The 23,670-nt window shown below is 44.3% G+C and overlaps 1 protein-coding gene across 3 annotated transcripts in view; it reads left to right on the top strand.

The window, feature by feature from the left end:
* MCTP1 (multiple C2 and transmembrane domain containing 1) overlaps nt 1-23,670 on the top strand; it is a 1,531,547-nt gene that overhangs the window by 366,837 nt on the left and 1,141,040 nt on the right. For all 3 annotated transcript variants that reach the window (XM_069751887.1, XM_069751881.1, XM_069751897.1), the window contains exon 2: nt 10,107-10,212. In XM_069751887.1, coding sequence (XP_069607988.1) covers nt 10,107-10,212 — 106 coding nt within the window. The remainder of the gene's footprint in view (nt 1-10,106; nt 10,213-23,670) is intronic.

Below are 23,670 nucleotides of genomic sequence, written 5' to 3'. Positions count from 1 at the left end.
GCCAAATGCAGAGACAATTTTGTTGGAAAAATTAGAAATCGCAGCTCAACTTTTAATCTCCGATACAAAAGAAAACTATGTTTCCAAAATTGTGCTGATGTAGACATGTGGGAAATGTTATTTGTGATCTATTTTGTGTGACATATTTCTTTGATTTAAGGGCACAAAATTAATAGTTTGAAAATTGTAATATTTTCATCCTTTCTACCAAATTTCCATCTTTTTCATAAATAAACGCGAGTCATATCAAATACATTTTACCACTGTCATGAAGTACAATATGTCACAAAAAACTCAGAATCAGTGGGATCCGTTGAAGTCTTCCAGAGTTATTACCACATAAACTGACGGTGGTCAGAATTGTAAAAATTGGTTTGGTCATTAAGGAGTTAAATTGCTGTGTTGGCACTTTGCAATAAATAAGTGGGTTTTAGATTGCAGTTTGGGCACTCGGTCTCTAAATTGTTCACCATCACTGCTCTAGGATCTCAAGATTGTTTCATTTTTCTCTTGGAAAGATACATTTATGGCATTCAAAAAACCATAAAAAAAGAATTCACCTTTTGCTCAAAAATGCACAATTTAAAATCAATCAATGATGGGAATTTACATTTCGATCAAAGGTATCACACTTTGGGGAAAAATATCCTTACAGTGCACAATACAGCATTGATTAAATGTAATTGAAGTCAGTGGCGTAGGAAGGGGGGTGCGGGGGGGGGCGGTCCGCCCCGGGCGGCACAATGTGGGGGCGGCCGGCGCTGCAGGAGAAGAAGATAAAAAAAAAAAAAAAAAGACGCCCCTTTAAATCTTCGGGCGGCGCCGTCCGCCGCCACGACCAGGGCCAGCTCCCCCCACCCCGCTCTATACTCACCTCTCCTGGTTCCTGCGGCTTCAGCGTCCTCTGACTCTGCGACGTCTCAGAGCAGAGGGCGCGATGACGTCACTACTGTGCGCGCCGCTCTGCCTCTCTGTCCTGAGTGTCGCAGAGCCGGAGAGACGCTGACTGCACCGGACCTGCGCTAGGAACGGGAGAGGTGAGGATTTTACTTTTTTTTTTTTTTCTTTATGTCTGACTGTCTGGGGCTGGGGCAATGCTGGACACACTGGGGCAATACTGGAGACCATGGGGCAGAATGCTGGACACACTGGGGCAATACAGGAGACCATGGGGCAGATTGCTGGACACACTGGGGCAATACAGGAGACTATGGGGCAGATTGCTGGACACACTGGGGCAATACAGGAGACCATGGGGCAGATTGCTGGACACACTGGGGCAATACAGGAGACCATGGGGCAGATTGCTGGACACACTGGGGCAATACAGGAGACCATGGGGCAGATTGCTGGTCACACTGGGGCAATACTGGAGACCATGGGGCAGAATGCTGGACACACTGGGGCAATACTGGAGACCATGGGGCAGAATGCTGGACACACTGGGGCAATACTGGAGACCATGGGGCAGAATGCTGGACACACTGGGGCAATACTGGAGACCATGGGGCAGAATGCTGGACATACTGGGGCAATACTGGAGACCATGGGGCAGATTGCTGGACACACCGGGGCAATACTGGAGACCATGGGGCAGAATGCTGGACACACTGGGGCAATACAGGAGACCATGGGGCAGATTGCTGGACACACTGGGGCAATACTGGAGACCCTGGGGCAGATTGCTGGACACACTGGGGCAATACTGGAGACCCTGGGGCAGATTTCTGGACATACTGGGGCAATACTGGAGACCATGGGGCAGATTGCTGGACACACCGGGGCAATACTGGAGACCATGGGGCAGAATGCTGGACACACTGGGGCAATACAGGAGACCATGGGGCAGATTGCTGGACACACTGGGGCAATACTGGAGACCCTGGGGCAGATTGCTGGACACACTGGGGCAATACTGGAGACCCTGGGGCAGATTTCTGGACACATTGAGGCAATGCTGGAGACCCTGGGGCAGACTTCTGGACACACTGGGGCAATGCTGGACACTGGGGCAGATTGCTGGACACACTGGGGGTAATATACTGGACACACTGGGGCAATGCTGGACACTGGGGGTAATATGCTGGACACACTGGGGCAGACTGCTGGACACACTGGGGAAAGGCTGGACACTGGGGCAGATTGCTGGACACACTGAGGGCAGATTGCTGGACACACTGGGGGTAATATGCTGGACATACTGGGGCAGATTGCTGGACACACTGGGGGTAATATGCTGGACACACTGGGGCAGATTGCTGGACAACATGGGGGTAATATGCTGGACACACTGGGGCAGATTGCTGGACAACATGGGGGTAATATGCTGGACACACTGGGGGCAGGACTTGAGGCATGGGCAGAATGTAGATACGGGGCATGATTGGAGACACGGGGCAGGATTGGATCATGGGGCAGGACGGATACGATGGAGGCTGGTGGGGCAGGATGGGGAGATCATATGGGGTAGAATGGATACTCATGAGGGCAGGATACGACAACATATGGCTGGAGCCAGGAATGAGATAAACGGGGCCAGGGTGGGGAATATTATTACCATAGGGGATAATTAAGGGATATTATTACTGCAGTGATGTATTTATTTTATTTTTTGAGTATACTGTTTTAAATGGGGGGGCGGTCCTGTTACTGTGCAGAGTGACACTATATCACCTTTTTTTCTTCATGTGGTGTAATGTAGAAGTTGTGAAAAATTAAGTAATGTGTTCTGCAAGCGGAGCTCGAGATAACTGTGTTATTTCCTGCAGAAACGAGTCCTGGCTGGAAGGAATGATGGCGGTCTGTGCTGGATGAAAGATGAAGGACTTCACCTAGAGACGTCACTGGTGAGTCAGTGTTACCTATACACTGACACTATACACTGTATACTATATAGAGGTCCTGTGTATAATGTCACCAGTGATCTCTGTATTACCTCTACACAGACACTGCATACTAAGTACAGATCTCCTGTGAATACTGGCACTTATGGTGATAGTATTGTGGTTTTTTTTTTATTACTGATCAGTATTGTAGTATTCAGTCACTATGTGGTGGTAATATGTGGTCTGGAAATGGTGCGGTGGTATTTGTCCCTTGTATGTAGTATTATTCGGTCACTATGTGGCCTGGTCATGGTGTGGTGGTATTAAGTCACAGGTGTGGCATGTGGGGGTGACACCATTAGGCCCAGTTTAAGTTCTACAAAACAGGAAAACCATTTTTGGTAACCTTTGTGTGTATTGAGCTGGGGGGGGGGATGGGGGGGGGGGGCGCCAAACTCGGGATCAGCCCCGGGCGGCAAAAGCTCTAGCTACGCCTCTGATTGAAGTACATGATGGAAAGAACAGTAGAAATGAAACACTTTTCAGTATGACCAAAGGGTCACTTCTACATCATAGTCAGAGGGATTCAGAAAACATGATGTAAAAGTAAAGGCCTGTAGTTAAAGCAACATCAGTGTTAAATTTCCAGTGACTGAATATCAAAGCAAAACTGTCTTAGCTAGTTATCACTGCACAGTTTTCATTTTTCAAAGGACAAATTTATAATGTGCTCACAAAATGGTGACACAAGATGGTGAAATCAAAGCAAAAAATAAATGTTCAAGAATATGGTCTGTTGTGACAATACAGTGACACAGGAAATAAATGTGGTAAATGTGTTCTGCAAAGAAACTGTATTTTGCGTTGAGTGATACAATTCAAATCCATGGGTGTTTATTTATGTTCTTGGAAAGTCCGGGCCATCCAAAGACTTCGGAAAAGACAATGAAATGGATTTGAGCCGTGTATGAGTGTCATCCTAGAAAGTTGACCAGGCTAACTAGTGTGGAATGGATGCCACAAACCACAGTTAAGCTTATTTTATGAAAACTTCTGTTTTGTAAACCATTCAGATTATATCTTCAGGAGGTGAAACCAGATGACAAACCGAAACTCCAAGACTTTTACATTGACTTGCAAGGCTGATTTAAAGAGGACAAATTCGTTGATAGGATGCTCTTCAGCCTAAGTGGTAAAGTCAATCAACACAACGATAGAATTTGGGGCTCAAAAAAACTATGTGCCCTTATCGGGCACATGAGGAACTCAGCCAAGATAAATGTGCAGTGAGCAGGTAAAAAATTGTACAGTCCCTTCTTTTTTGTCAAGGAAGTGGTCATTGGCCACTCCTACTTGGACATGTTAAAGGAATTTCTTATGCTACAGACTACACTTGACAGATCTTCAGCAGAATGGTACACCTCCATATTTCTATTTGATGTTTGACGATAGGTGAATTAAACTCTACTGGAATGTTGGATCGACTGCTCCGGAAACAATGATTCACCAATGTTGCCCTTGCCTCCATGATCGCCTTCTTTTCTGTGGGAGTATATCAAGAACATCAAGGAGTGTATTTGCCAATCTAGCACTAGTGACCTGAGACAACGCATCTCTGAGACAGTGGAGTCCATATCCGTGGGTATTCTGGCACGCGTCTGGGCTCCCGCCGTGTCCCCTATCGTCAGCTGTGTCCCCAGTGGAATCACTTTGAACATTTGTAGTGTAAAGAGAAAGCTTAGATAGATAATGAGTATTTTCTTATTAGTAAAACTGTGATATGTTCTCTCTATTATGAATACCTTGATTATAATTTTGCACCATCTATTTGAATCACCCTATATTATGGGACACAATTAAACATAATTAAAAGAGTAAATAAATATGTAAAAGAAATAAACACCATAAACACGCAATCTTGCTTGAATCCAGAACATTTGGAGGAACAGATACAGAGAAGGGAAAGTTGATTTATTCACAAGCCATGTATACAAAGAAAGAAATAGTGGGTGGAAGGTTAAGAAATATTTCACAGGTATATAACTAGAAAAAGCACAAATTAAGCAATTTTTTTAGTACACAAAAATGTTAATGGAAACCTGCCTGCTGATTCATGCAGCCTGAACCGCAGACTGCAGTCGGACCAATGTTAGCCTTTGTAGTAGTGAACATAGATTGCTTTTCACATGGCCCTCAGGTCCACTGGACAAAAATCACAACATGCTCTAGTCTCATCTGATTTATGGACCAGACTAGTGTATGAAAATAGCAGGCAACTTGTGCACCTGTCTGCTATGTGGATGGACATACAGAGCCAGTTACGTCTGCAATTTGTGAAATTGAGTGGTCCGAGAAATGTTGCGGTCATGTGAACTTACCCTAAGAAATTTTTCAACTGTGTTCTCTAGGTAGGACTCATCTAGGTGGCTGTGAGCTGTATTACATCTATGGATTAGCCACAGGAGCTCTGGGAGTTGACTGTTCGCAGTGCACATTATGTTTGTTCCTGCAATTTAAGTGATACTTAGAAAGATATTACCGTATAACGAAACACCAGAGTATTAAGCAAATTTTATAAGCAGACGCCAGATGATTCAGGGAGAAGTAGCTTATTGTCAGGAGAAGTCTGGCTGTGATTCGAGTGGTAGACTTGGTGTCCTCTCTAAATCTTACATTATAATGTGTCGGATGGGGATGGGACAGACTTCAAGTCATTTCTAGTCCTTAGTTTATTGAGTCATAAGCACACAACACATTTCATGCCACGTAATATCTTAATAGCTTTACTACAATTAAAAACTGACAACGTATTAGTTATCATTGCACCAATGAATATACATAACAGAAAGACATTTTTGCCAACAAGATGCAAGTTTTCAAAACAAACGAAGGCATATGGGTACATTTAAGCAAGGTATATACAGTATATACACTGATCGCTCATGACATTAAAATCATTCCTAGGTGAGCAGAATAACTGATTATTTTGTTATTGTGCTCCCTTTTAAAGAGCGGAATATATACCGTAATACTGTAAGATAACATTTTGTTATTGAGATCTATGTGTTGGAAACAAGGAACAATGTGTTGGAAGAAATAAGGTCTACCGTATATGTTGGAAAGATAGAACAAATTGTGATGTATCTACAACAGGGTCACAGCAGCAGGTCTTGTGGTTGTTCCTTGTGTGCAGTGGTTAGTACCTATCAAACAAGGTCCAAGGTAGAGCAACCACTGAAAATACCAAAAAGTTCATGGATAGAGACCCAAAGCTCATCGATGTGATGAAGAGCAATAACTACAGCAGCTCATCAGCCAATAAATAGCCTGCCTGATGATGGACAGCTCAAACAGCCACTGAGGGCTAACCAAAAGGAATGAATGGAAATAGCTTTAAATTGTATATAAAAGTAATGACAATAATGGAACTGAACAGTAAATATACCCCTTAGAAGAAACCAGTATGTGACGAAATGTGTCAAATTTGGGGACTACAGTGTTTTTCCGTACATTGGTTTAACTCTGAGACTGCATACTGATTGTCAGCCCTCACTTTTAAATATAGTACCTTGAAAAAATATTCATACCCCTTGAACTTTTCCACATGTTAACATTATACCCACAAACTTAAATGTATTTTATCGAGATTTTATGTGATATACCAACACAAAGTATTTGTGAAATGTAAAGTGTAAAGAAAATGATACATGTTTTTCTAAATATTTGGAAAATTGAAATCTGAAAATTGTGACGTGCATTTGTATTCAGCTAACCCAAGACCATACTTTCTAGGACTACCATTTGAACAATTTCTGCTGCAATTTTATTGAGGTATGTTGCTATCAGCTTTGCATATACAGAGGCTGATTTCTTGCCCATTTTTTTGCAAACTAGCTCTAACTCGGTGACATTGGATGGAGAATGTCTGTGAAGAGCAATTTTCAACTCTTACCTCAGTTTCTCAATGGGATTTAGGTCTGGACTTCGACTAAACATTCACACACATGATTGTGCTTTGATCTAAACCATTCCATTGTAGCTCTGACAGAATGTTTAGGTCATTGTCCTGCTGAAAGGTGAACCTACGCCCCAGTCTTAAGTATTTTGCAGCCGTTATCAGATTTTCTTCCGGATTGCCCTGTTTTTAGCTTCATACATCTTCCCATCAACTCTGACAAACTTCTCTGTCTCTGGTAAAGAAAAGCATCCCCACAGCATGATGTTGCCACCACCATGTTTGACGGTGGGCATGGTGTTTTCAGTGTGATGTGCAGTGTTAGTTTTCTGCCACACATTCAAATGGAACTTCTTATGGCTTGCTTTAAAACATGTCTTTCTTCATGCTACTGTTCCACAGGCCAAATTTGTAGACTGTACGACTAATGTCTTGTGGACAGATTCTCCCATCTGAACTGTGGATCTCTGAAGCTCCTCAAGAGTGACCATGGGCCTATTGCCTAATTCTCTAATTAGTACTTTCCATGCTTGGGATGTCAATTTAGGTGGACGGCCATGTCTTGTCAGGTTTAACATACTCCTTCCATTTTTGAATGATGGATGAATGTATGCATGAGATGTTCAAAGCTTGTGCTATTTTTTATAACCTAACCTTGCTGCTTTCCACAACTTTATGCTTGACCTGTCTGATGCGTTCTTTCCTTTGTATGGTGATGTTTGATCTCTAATGTTCTCAATCAAACTTCTGAGGCCTTCACAGAACAGCTGTAGTTATACTGAGGATAGATTATACACAAGTGGACTCAATTTACCAATCATGACTTCTGGAGGCAATTGTTCACTCAGGATTTTATTTAGGGGTATCAGACAACAGGGGGCTGAATACAAATGCATGTCACAATTTTCAATTTATGTTTTTAAAATAATTAAAAACACATGGATCATCTTACTATATACTTATCTTGTAATGTGTTCACATCCTGTTCCATCCAGATGTGTCCGGATTCCAGAATTCCAAGCCGCGGAAGTTCACTGACCTCCATATTGGGACACTCAAGTGATGGGTGTCTCAATATGGAAACTGCTTGTGGTACCAGCCTCTTGCATAGTACCACCTGCGGAACACCATCGCACCATACACACACACACAGTGTATACGCCGTACACACCACACACACACAAACACGCACTGTATATTCCGTAACGCAACACACACTATACGCCGTACGCACCACACGCACACACACACTGTATACGCCATATGTAGCCTCTTGCGCGGTACCAATAGCACAGCAGATGGGGAGAGAGAAAGCACACAAGGGTGAGAGAGACAGCACGGGGGGAGACAGGTCAAAAAAGAGAGCACAGAGGAAAGAGAGAGTGGATAGGTGGGTGAGCACATGGGGGGAGAAATTCTCAACGCTGCCCCCATCATGACATTACCGCCCTCCTGATGCTATAGCATCGGGCCTCCATCTAGTATATTTTATATTTCACTAACACTTGTTATTTTGTGTTGGTATAGCGCATAAACATTTTTGTTAAGGATACTGCTGGTATGGCAACACAATGGATTTTTCATATTTCTGGGACATTTTAGCTGTCATTGCTTTCTGAGAGCACACTGATAGCACTGTTATCTGTTACAATTTTCAGAAACTACATTGTGTAACCATAGGAAATATATACCCTTAAAACTGAATGAATATTCAGACTTTAGCTTCCCAGTTATCACTGTTGGTACATTGCACAAGCTTGCTGTGTTATTGGGGAATGTTGGCTCTCAGACTTTCAGGAGCACCATGACTGGCTGGTTGTATTATCGGGCATTTCACTTATTCTCTGTAGCATTACCTTTTTAAGAGGCATATTATCAGCATTGCTATGTGACCACTGTTGGCAGCATTATTTGGCAGCTGTGTGGTGGTAGTATTATTGGCACTTTTATGTGAACACCATGTAGCTATCTCTTCTAGTTTTATAACTTTACATGAATAAGTACAGCATTACATGTAATATATATATATATATTTTTTTAAGGACCACATTTACATTTGTTCGTTCTGTCTTGTTCAACATAGTGAACCTTTATATATCAAAATTGTCCATGTGGCATGATTGTTCACAGGATACAGTCAGAGATTAGCTTTCATTTAATAAAGTATTCTGAAGAAAGAAGAACAATAAGGGAGACTGCTGGAGAAAAGGAAAAGGGGTGGCAGAGGATCAGGAGAGGATGGCGATGCTGACCAATCATAAACAACATAGAGCACAGAAGGACCTGTAGTTATGTCACCAAGGTCACGTGAGCATAGTCTACAGGTCCTGCCCGCCGGAGTATGCATCATAGATAAGCACTGAATATAAATTACACTGCACAAAACTACAGTTAATATTTCCACACTTCTTTGCTGCGCAGTGTATCTTCAGTACTTATTTAGGCTGCACACTCAAACTGTCAGGACCTGTGGACACAGGACCTTCTGCACTTCTATTTTGCTTCTTCCTTTATAGGTCAGCGTCATATAGGAGGCAGCAGTACACGCCCTCAATGAAAATTATCTAATAACATCCGCTTGAACTAAAGTTAACTTATTAGGTGCCAAACATTTGATTGCTAATATCTCCCGTCCTCAAAGGATAAGTGAAATAAAAAAAAAATCAAAACCATTTTATTCCGCTCTGCAGCCACTATTAGATTGTATATCCAGTTCAACCTGAAAAATTTGATGAAAAGTCCTTTTACCTTGGATTAGCATAATGCCTCATGCATATGTACCATGACGGATCACAAGTTTGCACCACTCAATACCATGGTTTCATTCTGTACGTCCATATGTCTTTGATTTAATATGGAGACAATAGGAAACTTATCAATATGTAAAATAAAAATGACTGCATCCTTCATTTCATGACAGAGGTATTCTGCAGCAGATATATAGCTTCTGGGGTAGTATATGGTGCAGCACAAATAATACAGAACTGTAGGGACACCAAGTGCCGCTCTACATTATGCGTCATGTGCATGAGTACAGTGATTTGGTGGGAGGGTATTATAATCTTTGTACTATGTCACCAAAAATTCTACTATGATATTTTAGGATATGTGGTAAAGCTGTTTTACAGAAGATCCAGAAATGTACCAGTTACAATCTGCTTATCTGATTTCTCCTCCGCTGTAATTTGCTGCATCTACAGATCTTCACATTTACTTTATAATCTTTATACCTTATTTCACCACAGTAAATCTGCTCAATCTGTAGTTTATCACAATTTTGTCACCATGTAAATTTAAACTTAATGTATTTTTCCCTTTTTTTGCAGAAAAACAGTGCAGGAAATGCCGATCTTCCACTCCCTAATCCCGGAATGTACCAGTTGGACGTTACATTAAAACGAGGCAGCAATCTAGCAGCGCGCGATCGAGGAGGTACTGTACAGTCAGTTCTCTGAATCTTTGTGTTACTGCTGATTGTGTTTTACGAGAAAACCTGATATGAGAGCCAAATTAACAAAATGTAAAACAGAAAGCCATTAATGCCATTTTCATTCTTCTCTAAATGACTCTAATGACTTTGCACTTTTTCCTTGGTCTGCATCATGAGCACTTTAGTCTTTACCCAGTTTTATCTGCAGTCACTTAACACTTAACAACAAATAGGCATTTCTGAATTTGCATTGGAAACGCACTAAGGCCATGCTATACCAACCATCCTAGCCAGATACTATCCATGATAATGTATATTACTGCCTGTCACTGTGCTTATAGTTAATGTTTTTAAGAACTTTATGCATATTTACAATATAAGCAGACAAGTCATGATTTCAATATAAAAGGCATAAGCCTAATCTGCTCTCCTCTGCATCAGATGAGTGGCACTGTTGCATTGATAGATGCATGCCAAGATGTGACCATGGTTTGCACTAACGAATAGGACAGGAGCATCATGTCTGCCAACCGTTCGATTGTGTTTTGTGTTGGCAGCCTTCGTGACATGTCTAAGTAACATCACCAGCACCACTCATCTTTCAAAGCAGAAGCTATGGAGAAGCCTTTTAAGGACTGCGCACTTATCTTTTCTCATCTTACCATAGGTCTCCCCTGAAATATCACATCCATCTAGAGTTAGCCTAATCACTGCAAATATGGCCATGATCGTTGAAATCTTTGCGATTTTTATTGTCCTTTATCCAATACAGTAAAATTTTTCATCCAGCCCAAATGAATTTCATATACAGTGGTGTCATAGAAAATATTGAGATCCATAAAGCCACACTAGTGAGGAGGCATTACCCCCTCCACCTCCTCTCTCTTTTGCAGTAGGACAAGAGCTTGCAATCAAAGATGCATTGAAATAGAATTGTCCAGTTGACATAGTAAATTATGTGTAGATTACATGCAGATAACAAAAGAGACACATATTCATGCATAGATAGAGAAGTGTAAGGGTACCGTCACACTGAAACGACACTGCAGCGATACGACAACGATGTCGATCGCTGCATCATCGCTGTGTGGTCGCTGGAGAGCTGTCACACAGACCGCTCTCCAGCGACCAACGATCCCGAAGTCCCCTGGTAACCAGGGTAAACATCGGGTTACTAAGCGCAGGGCCGCACTTAGTAACCCGATGTTTACCCTGGTTACCAGCGTAAACGTAAAAAAAACAAACATTACATACTTACATTCCGTGTCTGTCCTCCGGCGCTCTGCTTTCCTCTGCACTGTCAGCGCCGGTGAGCCGGAAAGCAGAGCGGTGACGTCACTGCTGTGCTTTCTGGCTGGCCGGCGCTGACACAGGATGCAGGAGGAGTGCAGAGAAGCAGAGCGCCGGGGACAGACAGCGGAAGGTAAGTATGTAGTGTTTGTTTTTTTACGTTTATGCTGGTAACCAGGGTAAACATCGGGTTACTAAGCGCGGCCCTGCGCTTAGTAACCCGATGTTTACCCTGGTTACCAGTGAAGACATCGCTGAATCGGCGTCACACACGCCGATTCAGCGATGTCAGCGGGAGATCCAGCGACGAAATAAAGTTTCAGACGATCTGCTACGACGTACGATTCTCAGCGGGGTCCCTGATCGCAGTAGCGTGTCAGACACAGCGAGATCGTAACGATATCGCTGGAACGTCACGGATCGTGCCGTCCTAGCGATCAAAGTGCCACTGTGTGACGGTACCCTAAGAGTCTCTTTTGTTCCCAGGAAATACATCCTAAAGGTGAAAATAAACTTTTGTTCCCTTCAGGGGAAATGTTACACCTGCAAGGAAACACAGGGGCACCAACAGAAAATTATGAATATTAATGTTTGTATAGATCCAACAGTGATGGGACACATATTTTCAACTTCAGGACTAATCGAGGAAGAATATGCATATTTTTTCATAACTTTGACACCTGCCTAAGCCCCAAATCAATAGTAGCCAGATCACTGACAATAGCTTTGTTATGTTTAGTCTCTGGGAAAAGGTAAAATCCCCCCCAAAATATGCCGGCGATCTTGAACTTCTGCGATCGTCTGGAGTTAAGGTATTGATAATGTTGGGAATTTCATAAAATCCTGAAGGGTGAAGACTTCCCACAGCCTGGCCTAAGTGAGGTCATCAAACAGGGGTGTGTGGGTGCTGATAAAATGTCATGGCAAATTATGATCTGTGTTCATGTAGAGAGATACATATCAGTATATGCATGAATCCCATCACTGAACATTTTTTCAATCAAAGTGCTCTCCTTCGCTAAACTGAATAATCTCTGTGATCAGCGCAGTAAGTTTTTTTGTTAACCCTGTTTATTTTATGTAATTGTATATGCTGTATTGTTCTGTCCCCTTTGTAAAATCTTTCGTATATATATATATTTTTTTTTTTTAAATCTCTTTTATTCAAGAAAAATGCCACATACAGATATACTGTAACATGTATAACAATAATATGGATAAAGACATATATATTCACATAGTTATCAATATTTATAGATACGAATAGAAAGCAAAGATGCCAAAATAGCATTGTTGACTCGTAATATAAAAAGGCAGCGTTTAAGTAAAAGTGATCAAGTCTCATAACAGCAAACTCTTCAGAGAATATGCCTTTCCAGCTAATGCAGATAAATGCCTATCAAAATTCCATAGGTATCTAATAAAAACAGAACAAAGAAACAAATAGCCTAAAAGAAGTTATAGGAAAGAAAAGAAGAGAAGAAAAGATGAAGAAGAAAAAGGGAGGGAGGGAAGTGGATGGGGGGTAGGGCTAGTATTCAATAAAGAAGGGGCCTATCGAAATCCAACTCTTGCCTGAGGACCACTAAGTCCAGGTAGGAACTACCGATCAATAATTTAAGTGGTTCAAAGACTGAAGTATTCAGGAGTTTCACGAAACATAATCCACTGTTGTGAATTCTGCTCTTGGGCTCCCTCCGGTGGTTGTTGATGGTAATGCAGTTATTCCTGAGCAGCAGTCTTGGACAGGTGTTTCTGCTAATTGCAGTTCGGACTGGGGTATTTAGCTGGGCAGGACTCATTAGTCCTTGCCAGTAGTCAATGTTCCTTTGGAAGTGTTGGTCCTCTGCCTGTCCCCTCCTGCTTGCTGCCAATTCAGCTAAGATAAGTGTTTTCTTCATTTTTTTAGACACACTGCTGTGTGTTTATTTCCTGTGCTTATCTTGTTTCTATTTTGTTCCTGCTGGACTGTGCCTGTTGTTTTTCTCAGTCTAGTTGGTCTCGCTGGAGTCGCAGATATACTCTCCACATCTTTAGTTAAGTGGTGGAGGTTTTGTATTTTTCTGCTGTGGATATTTTGTAGTGTTTTATGCTGACCGCATAGTATCCTGTACTATCCTTTCCTATCTAGGTAGAAGTGGCCTCCTTTGCTTATCCCTGTTTTCTGTCTGCGTGTGTCTTTTCCTCTCCTACTCACAGTCATTATTTGTGGGGGGGGGCTACCTATCCTTTGGGGGTCTACTCTGAGGCAAGAGAGTTTTCGTATTTCCATCAAAGGATAGATTAGCCCCCCACAAATAATGACTGTGAGTGGAGAGGGAAAAGACATACACAGAATGAAACCAGGATGAGCACAGGAGGCCAGTCTAGCTTGATATATAGGACAGGATGGAATACTGTGCGGTCAGTATAAAACACTACAAAAATCCACGCAGAGTTTACTAAAAATCTCCTCACCTGACTAAAGGTGTGGAGGGTAAATCTGCTTCCCAGAGCTTCCAGCAAGACAGAATTAATTCATACTGATAACGCTGGACAAACATAGAAGCACTGAATGGATAAGTCCACAAACTGTGAACAGAAAAGAGTAAGCAAAAACTTAGCTTTGCAGAACTGGTCAGGATAACAGGGAACTCCAAAGAGATGTGAATCCAACCAGGAACATTTACAAGTGGCACTGGCTGAAGGACAGAACCAGGCATAAATAGCCGAGCAGAAAAGACGATCAGTGGAAGCAGCTGAAGACAGCTAACTCCAAGGAGCAGCCATACCACTTGAAACCACAAGAGGGAGCCCAAGAGCAGAACTCAGAAAAGTGCCACTTACAACCACCGGAGGGAGCCCAAGAGCGGAATTCACAACACTGATCATAACAATCCACTCCTGCCATGTGCAAGTGTATTTGCGGAGCAGCGTGTCTGAGTGGGCAGAGAGTATTTCCATAACGCAGATGAAGTCCATCTCCCAGGCCCAATCAAGCACACTAGGTGCCACTGGTAGTTTTCACTTTCTTGGAATAATTGTTCTAAGTGCAGAGATACAATTTCTAAGTAGCCCCGTTTTAACTGTCTAAAATGGACCCAGGATCATGGACGGTAAACCAATCCGAGGGGAACACTCTGTCTCTTCACCTGTGACATGTTGATTTGAAAAACTTTTTTCCACAAATCTAGAATTTATTTCCACAAATCTAGAATCTGCTTTATTGTTGCCTCTCCAGCATAGGTCTGGTTTGACCGGGTATATCCTATGCAACTCCCGCGGACATTTATACCACCTAGAGACAATTTTGAAATTGGTTTCCTGTATTTTGCAAGCCAGTGGCAATTTGTGGGTACAAAGGAACGATTTGTTCCAGTCCTGCTCAGAGTGTCCAACTCCCTTTCCCATTCCCTCACATACCATAGGGAACATATGTCATTAATAGATGTTAAAATGGAATATAGATGCGAGATCAAATGAGTCAGAGTTGGATCTTGTTGCAATATCATCTCAAAGGGAGAACAGTCACTTGTGAGAGCTGCAGGAGATTTAGAGGACTAGATATATGACCGCAGTTGCAGATATTCAAACCACAGAATCTGGAGATTAGGAAAAAGCGAGCGGAATTCTAATATTTGTATATTTTTTTATAAACATCTTTCTGGATTAAATCTTAAATTTAATAGTTCTGTTCTTTTTGTTCTGTATACCACACCCAAAAGCCATTCACTACCAGAACCAGGCATCCAGTCAGCCTGTATAAAACAACTAGTCGTGACAGCAAGTAGCAGGCAGGAACGGGGGTATATCCACATATCTCATGTGTGGGAATCAGAGGTGTATATTCCATACGCTCACTGTTAGTTTCCCCAATAACCAACCTTAGTGGAAACAACCGCAGCCTCCTCCGTTAATTGTCGTTCTATTTCGTAATTTTACGGACGATATGGACAGCAGAGAGCTATTCGTGACACAAAGAGAACATCGTGGGTGGCTCAGTTGCGACCCCCTAGCTGTGCTCCTTGACAAGTGGCATGTAAAAGTTTGGTCGGCCCTGGTCAAAATTACTTTTATTGTGAACAGTTAAGCAAGTTGAAAATTAAATGATCTCTAAAACTTAAGATGACACATTTCATTTGTACTTTGGGCAAAAAAAAAAAAAAAATAGATATATATTTTTATTTTTTACATTTAATTACATTTATTTTTTAGGAAAACAGACTAGTGCAAAAGTTTGGGCACCCTTGGAGATTTGTGTGCTCGGATAACTTTGACCAAAGTTTCAGACCTTAATTAGCTTGTCACTGTTATGGCTTGTTTACTATCATCATCATCAAGAGGAATTTCAGAGTGTTTTCCACTTTTATTGTCACTCATCTGTGCAAATCAATTGAGAAACAAACTAAAACTATTTTGAGGGGGAACATGAAAATATTAAAGCTAAAATATTATGGCTGCATAGGTGTGAACACCATCTTATATTTGTGATGTAGTTGTGCTTAGATTTAGCCAATCACATTGAAACTCATGTTAAATTGTAGTCAGTGCACAGTTGCCATCATGTAATTTGATTCTACTTAACTCCATATCAAGTTTATCTGTTCTAGGAGATTTTTCCTGACATTTTTAGTTGCGTTTTACAGTAAAAGCCATTGTCTGTAAACATCTTACAACACAGCAGAGGGATCTCACTGTTGAAAGTTATCAGTCAGGATAAGAGCACAAACACTATGAAGATGGTCATCATGAAGTGGTTAAATTTGGTACTAAGGTGACCTTACCTAAAACTGGAAGTCCCTCAAACAATGATGAAAATACAAGCTGAAAATTTGTCTGCAAGGTTGCCAAGAGGTAAAGTATTATTAAAGGAGCTACAGGAAATTTTGGCAAGTACTGATTGTGTACTGCATGTGAAAACAGTCTCATGTATTTTTCAAATGTCTCGCTTATGGAATAGGGTGGCAAGATGGAAGACTTTTCTTACAAAAGAAAATCATTTTAGCCTGGCTATCTTTTTTTGCCCAAAACCTACATAAAGTCTGCTAAAAGCATGTGGGAAAATGTTGTATTATCTGATGAAACCAATATTGCTAAAAGGTATGTTTGGCGCAAACCCAATACTGTGCATCACCTAATAAACACCATACCCAAAGTGAAGCGTGTTGAAGACAGCTTTATGTTTTGGGGCTGATATTTTCTAACACGAACTGGGACTGTAGTTAAAATTGAGGGAATTATGATCAGTTCAAAATATCATGGCAGATTTCCCCCCCCAAAAAATCATTAAGGCTTTAGCTAAACAGATGAAGATGAAGAGGAATTTCACTTTTCAGTATAACATCAACCCTGAGCATACCTCAAAATCAACAAAATAATGGTTTCCCCAGAAGGAGATCAATGTTTTGGAATGGCCCAGCCACAGCCCAGACCTGAATCCAAGTGAAAATTTGTGGATAGACCTGAAGAGGTTTGTACACAGGAGGTTTCCTCGCAATTTCAATGGTTTGTATCTCTACTGCTAGGAAGAATGGGCAAAAATTGCTAATTGTAGATTCGCCATTCTGATTCCTACCCAAAAAGTCTGAATGCTGTTGTAAATTCAAAGGGTACTTCAACCAAGTATTAGTTTAAGAAAGTGAAATTTGCTGTTTTTGCTCATCCAACCTCACAAAAAAATTAAGTAAAAGGTAATCTAAAAGTTGGAAGAGTCCCAAGAAAAACTACAGCTATTTACACTAAAAATAAGCCCTCACTTAGCTCTGCGAATAGAAAATTGAAAAATAAACTTTTCATTTAATTTAACACTTGAACTTTTACATGTTATTTCTTGTGAAGAGCATAAAAAGAATTGTATTTGCCCACAGATGTGATTTTACTTGCATATTGTACTGTATAGTGAACACTGCAAAAAAAATAAAAGGCAATTACAATTTTGTTTTTACATTTTGTATTTGTAAAAAAAATTGTAGTACAACACCATCCAAGGTAGGCCTTATTCCTAAGGCTGCCGTCACGCTAGCAGTATTTGGTCAGTATTTTACATCAGTATGTGTAAGCCAAAACCAGGAGTGGGTGATTGTTAGGGGTCGAGTTCCCGCTTCTGCACAGGGGGAATCTCGAGCCACCTCCGCTGCGGTCTCCCATTCTTGTCCAGCCGCAGTGAAGTCTGCTCAGCAAGGACATCGGTCCCAGCGTCTTGCTCATTCTCACTCTGTTCTGAGAGTTACTGCTGCTTCTCCAGTCTCTGCTATTAAAGTCTGTGCTGGTCAGCAGCGAGCGGACTTCTCTGGGACTAAGTCCTTGTCTGCACGTACTGAGCATGCCCAGCGTAAGGTCTCCCGTTGGAGATCGAGGGTCATGTGCTCAGGCTCTGCAGCACATTCCATTGGTCCTCTTGGCAGGTCCTAGAAGGGCAAAAGTGCTGTGGCCACTTCCTGTGCTGCTGCTATATAAACTGCGCATGACCGCACGGCCATGCGCTAGTATTGTCTAACAATTGCTAATGTGTGTATGTTGTGAGTGCAAGTCGTCCTTGGATACCCCTACCCTATAGTATGACTGTTCTTGGTGCGTTCCGCCAGTCCTAACAGAATACTAGCGCCAGGGTCTGGCTAGTAAAATGGCGGACGACCAGCGTTTACAGCGGTACATCCAGCAGCTGGAGGGAAGGTTGGCGGCTCTTGAGCGTTCAACCTCAGCTGTGGATGTTACTGCTGTCGCTGTTCAGGCTGCAAGTGTGGCTGCAGCTACCTTGTCCACTGCCGCTCCTGTACCGACGCTATCTCGCCTCCCGCTACCAGAGAAATTTTCTGGTGACAGTAAGTCCTGTAGGGGTTTCGTGAGTCAGTGCTCAATACATCTCGAGCTTCTGGCCTCTCGTTTCCCTACAGAGCGGGCTAAGGTGGGCTTTATAATTTCCTTATTGTCGGACAGGGCGTTGCAGTGGGCTACGCCGCTGTGGGAGCGTGGCGATCATGTGGTGCAGAGTGCTCCGTTATTCCTGAGCACTCTGAAACAGGTCTTTCTAGGACCTCGTGTCACCCATGACACGGCGCTCCAACTGTTGGCACTGACTCAGGGCTCGTCCTTGGTCAGCCTTTTTGCCGTCCATTTCCGCACTCTGGCATCTGAGCTGGAGTGGTCGGATAAAGCCCTTATCCTTATATTTTGGAGGGGGCTGGCTGACCACGTTAAGGATGCTCTGGCCACTAAGGAGATTCCCGCCACACTGGAGGAGTTAATAGCAGTATCTACTCGCATTGACCTCCGTTTTCACGAGCGGAGGTTAGAGCGAGCCCAGTGTAGACAGAGGTTTCGGCTGGCTCCCACCTTCGCCAAACCTTTGGAATCTCCAATCCAGGCTCCTGAGTTCCAGGAACCTAAGGTGGTGTCACGAGCGGGATCTAAGTCCCAGACCGCTCGTGCACTCCAGGGGTGCCATGTTTGCCAACAGTCAGGACATCTTGCCACCAGATGTCATCAGCGGTCGAGGAAACGTCAGCGTCTAGTGGTAGTAGGTGGAGGTGCACTAGACACTGCGACGTTTGCCTCCAAATTGTCCTTTAAGGGGACAATTACCTTTGGCTCATCCTCCCACTCAGTAGACCTCTGCGTGGATTCTGGGGCGGAGGGCAATTTTATGTCTTCTGCCTTCGCCCAACGTCACGCAATACCCCTGGTTATGCTATCTCAACCAGTAACGGTACGAGTGGTGAATGGGTCGACACTCCCCGCACAGATAACACATCAGACCATCCCTGTTACTCTGTCCCTGTCGCCATCCCATCAGGAGATTATTTCTCTGCTCGTCATTCCTGAGGGTATTGATGAGGTCCTGTTGGGGATACCTTGGCTACGGTACCACTCTCCTCACATCGAGTGGTCCTCAGGCAGAATTCTGGGATGGGGTGAATCATGTGGGGGTAGGTGTCACCGAGAGTGCGTTCAGGTTGCTACTACTGAGGTACCCGCAGATCTATCCTCTCTCCCCAAGCAATATTGGTCTTACGCAGACGTGTTCTCCAAGAAGGCGGCGGAGACCCTTCCGCCCCATCGCCCCTATGACTGTCCTATCGATCTCTTGCCTGGTGGGGAGCCTCCCCGGGGTCGAGTTTATCCATTATCTCTCCCGGAGACGGAGGCCATGTCTCAGTACATTCAAGAGAATCTGGCAAGAGGGTTTATCAGGAAGTCAGTGTCACCTGCTGGGGCAGGGTTCTTCTTCGTGCAGATGAAGAATGGGGAGCTACGTCCAAGCATAGACTACAGGGGTCTTAACGCTATCACCGTTAAGAACAAGTATCCTTTGCCCTTGATATCTGAGCTCTTCGATAGGCTTCGGGGAGCTAGGGTATTTACTAAATTAGATCTGCGGGGTGCTTACAACCTGATTCGCATCCGTGAGGGGGACGAATGGAAAACGGCGTTTAACACCAGAGATGGGCACTATGAGTATCTGGTGATGCCCTTCGGGCTCTGTAATGCCCCAGCCGTTTTTCAAGACTTTGTCAACGACATCTTCCGGGATATGCTTTCCACCTCAGTTGTAGTATATCTGGATGATATTCTCATCTTTTCTCCAGATATTGACTCCCACCGGAGAGATGTTGGCAGAGTCTTCGACCTCCTACGGGCAAACTCTCTTTACGCTAAGTTGGAGAAGTGTATGTTTGAGCAGGAGTCTTTGCCGTTCCTGGGCTATATCATCTCTGCCCAGGGATTGGCTATGGATCCTGCCAAACTACAGGCTGTGATGGACTGGCAAGAGCCCCATTCTCTTAAAGCGGTGCAGCGCTTTATGGGGTTCATTAACTATTACCGCCAGTTCATTCCCCACTTCTCAACTCTGGTAGCCCTCACCAAGAAAGGAGCGAATCCTAAATTGTGGTCGGAAGAGGTCTCCAAGGCCTTCACTTCTATTAAGTCCCACTTTGCTAGCGCTCCCATCTTACATCGTCCCGATGTGGATAAGCCATTCCTAATGGAGGTGGATGCCTCGTCCGTTGGTGCTGGAGCAGTCCTCTACCAGAAGGATGCTCAAGGTCAGAAGCATCCATGCTTCTTCTTCTCTAAGACTTTCTCGCCAGCGGAGAGAAACTACTCCATCGGGGATAGGGAGCTGCTAGCAATGAAGTTGGCCTTTTCAGAGTGGAGACATCTTCTGGAAGGTGCGCAGTTTCCCTTCCAGGTTTACACTGACCACAAAAATTTGGTCTACTTACAGACAGCCCAGCGGCTAAATTCTCGCCAAGCCAGATGGTCCTTGTTCTTTTCCCGGTTCCACTTTTCTCTTCATTTTCTCGCCGGGGAGAAGAATATTCGTGCTGATGCTCTCTCTCGCTCCCTTATGTCAACTGAAGAGGAGGAAGAGGAGCCTCGGCTTATTGTTCCCTCTGAGAGCCTTAGAACCGTAGCACCGGTTTTGCTTGAGTCTGTGCCTCCGGGCAAGACTTTTGTGCCCATTAATTTGCGACCGGAGGTTCTCTCTTGGGCTCATTCGTCCAGAGTGGGTGGACACTTTGGGACAAAGAGGACATCTGAGCTACTGGCGAGGACGTACTGGTGGCCGCATATGGTCCGGGATGTCAGGGATTATATTCTGGCGTGTGTCTCCTGCGCCAAAAATAAATCTCCGCGTCAAAGGCCAGCTGGGTTGCTCTATCCCTTGCCGGTGGCAGATAGGCCCTGGGAGATGGTCGGGATGGACTTTGTCGTGGGTTTGCCCAAGTCTCGCGGCTGTACCATCATTTGGGTCATCACCGATCATTTCTCGAAAATGGTGCATTTGGTGCCGCTACCACGGTTACCTTCTGCACGGGCCTTGGCTGCGTTGTTCATTAAGCACATCTTCCGCCTACATGGTATGCCTGACAAAATTATCAGTGACCGGGGTCCCCAGTTTGCGTCTCGGTTCTGGAGAGAGCTGTGTTGTCTTCTCAGTATTGAGTTGAATCTCTCTTCCGCTTATCATCCCGAGACGAATGGGTTGGTAGAGAGGGCCAACCAGACCTTGGTCACATACCTGCGACATTTTGTTTCAGCCAGGCAGGATGACTGGGCATCCTTGCTATCATGGGCAGAGTTTGCGCTGAACAACGCCATAGCCGACTCCACTGGACAAACCCCATTTCTCCTCAACTATGGTCAGCATCCACGGGTACCTGTGCCTATGCCCGTGTCTTCCGCAGACTCCAGGGTGGCAGACTGGGCTGTGGAGGCATGGGATATTTGGGACCGCACTCAGGATGCCATTCGGGCCTCTAAGGAGAGAATGAGGTCCTCCGCCGATGCTCATCGGCGCCCCGCCCCGTCCTTTGCTCCTGGCGACTTGGTGTGGCTCTCCGCCCGTAACATCAGGCTGCGAGTTGAGTCCACTAAATTTGCTCCTCGCTACTTGGGTCCCTTCAAGGTCCTCAAACAGGTTAATCCTGTGGTCTACCGTCTGGCCCTTCCTCCACGCCTTGGTATCACCGACACCTTTCATGTGTCCCTCCTTAAGCCCGTATACATGTCTCGGTTTTCTGAGTCATCTGCCGGGACATCGGGTTCGTCTACGGACGATTTCGAGGTGAACGCTATCTTGGGGTGCAAGGTGGTACGTGGCAAAAAATTTTTTTGGGTGGACTGGAAGGGTTACGGCCCTGAGGATAGGTCCTGGGAGCCTGCTGAGCACATTCGGGCTCCGCAGCTCATTGCTGCCTTCGAACGTAGCGAGGCCCAAGGAGGGGGGGGCCCTAGGAGTCGGGGTAATGTTAGGGGTCAAGTTCCCGCTTCTGCACAGGGGGAATCTCGAGCCACCTCCGCTGCGGTCTCCCATTCTTGTCCAGCCGCAGTGGAGTCTGCTCAGCAAGGACGTCGGTCCCAGCGTCTTGCTCATTCTCACTCTGTTCTGAGAGTTACTGCTGCTTCTCCAGTCTCTGCTATTAAAGTCTGTGCTGGTCAGCAGCGAGCGGACTTCTCTGGGACTAAGTCCTTGTCTGCACGTACTGAGCATGCCCAGCGTAAGGTCTCCCGTTGGAGATCGAGGGTCATGTGCTCAGGCTCTGCAGCACATTCCATTGGTCGTCTTGGCAGGTCCTAGAAGGGCAAAAGTGCTGTGGCCACTTCCTGTGCTGCTGCTATATAAACTGCGCATGACCGCACGGCCATGCGCTAGTATTGTCTAACAATTGCTAATGTGTGTATGTTGTGAGTGCAAGTCGTCCTTGGATACCCCTACCCTATAGTATGACTGTTCGCGGAAGGTGTATGGCTGCTACCTAGCGCCCGACTTATCCTACAGCACTAGTCACACATTATAGCGTCCAGTTGCTGTGACCGCCAGTACGGCGCCGTGCACTTCCTCTGTGCTTTCCTTACCCAAGCCTGGGTGGTTAGTGGCGTTCGTCAGTGCGGCACTGCATGCTCTTCTGTTTCATTTCACACCCAGTTGCGGTGTTGCGCCAGCAAGGGTCTAATCGGACTTTAATCCCAGTTGGGGTTGAGTTCGCTGACTACTTGCTCGCGCTTTAGGTGCGGTACCGCGGTCCTGTGCCTTAACAGGATTGCTTCTTTCACGCTGGGTGAGGTTAACCCACGTGTGTATACTCTAGTGTACCGCCATATAGTCTGCTAATTGCTAGCAGCAGGTTTTCACCTGCACGGTGGACCCCGGACTGCGAACGCATCTATACCATCTGTCTTGGTGCGTTCCGCCAGTCCTAACAGTGATAAATGCAGAAGTGGTGCAAATGTTTCTATTATACTTTTCCTCTGATTGTTCCACTCCTGGTTTTGGCTTACAAATACTGTTGTAAAATACTGACCAAATACTGATAGTGTGACTGCAGCCTAACCCTACATGAAATTAGCTATGCACTGTTAGTTTTATCGCTATGCTGTTAAAGCCTAAATTGGCACTGCTTCCCCATCATTGGCGGAGCTAGACCATGTGATGTAATATCTGCAGGGCATTATGGGGAAGCCTTATTGGGGTCACTGGCCTGCTCTCTGAGTCTTCAGCAGTGTATGAAATGGTGTTGAACTTTATTTTCTTTGACAATCCTCATAGATTGAATTGCAGATTGTTAAATTTGCAGGGAGCGGACAATTTCAAGAATTTCAGCTCAAATTAAACCCTCTGTGGATTGATGTACCAAGGAGAACTACAGCTCCTACAGCAAAAAGTATACCCTCATACAGCTCTGTGA

The sequence above is a fragment of the Ranitomeya imitator genome, chromosome 1 (assembly GCF_032444005.1).
Source record: "Ranitomeya imitator isolate aRanImi1 chromosome 1, aRanImi1.pri, whole genome shotgun sequence".
NCBI lineage: Eukaryota > Metazoa > Chordata > Amphibia > Anura > Dendrobatidae > Ranitomeya > Ranitomeya imitator.
This window is presented reverse-complemented; position numbering and strand designations above follow the sequence as displayed.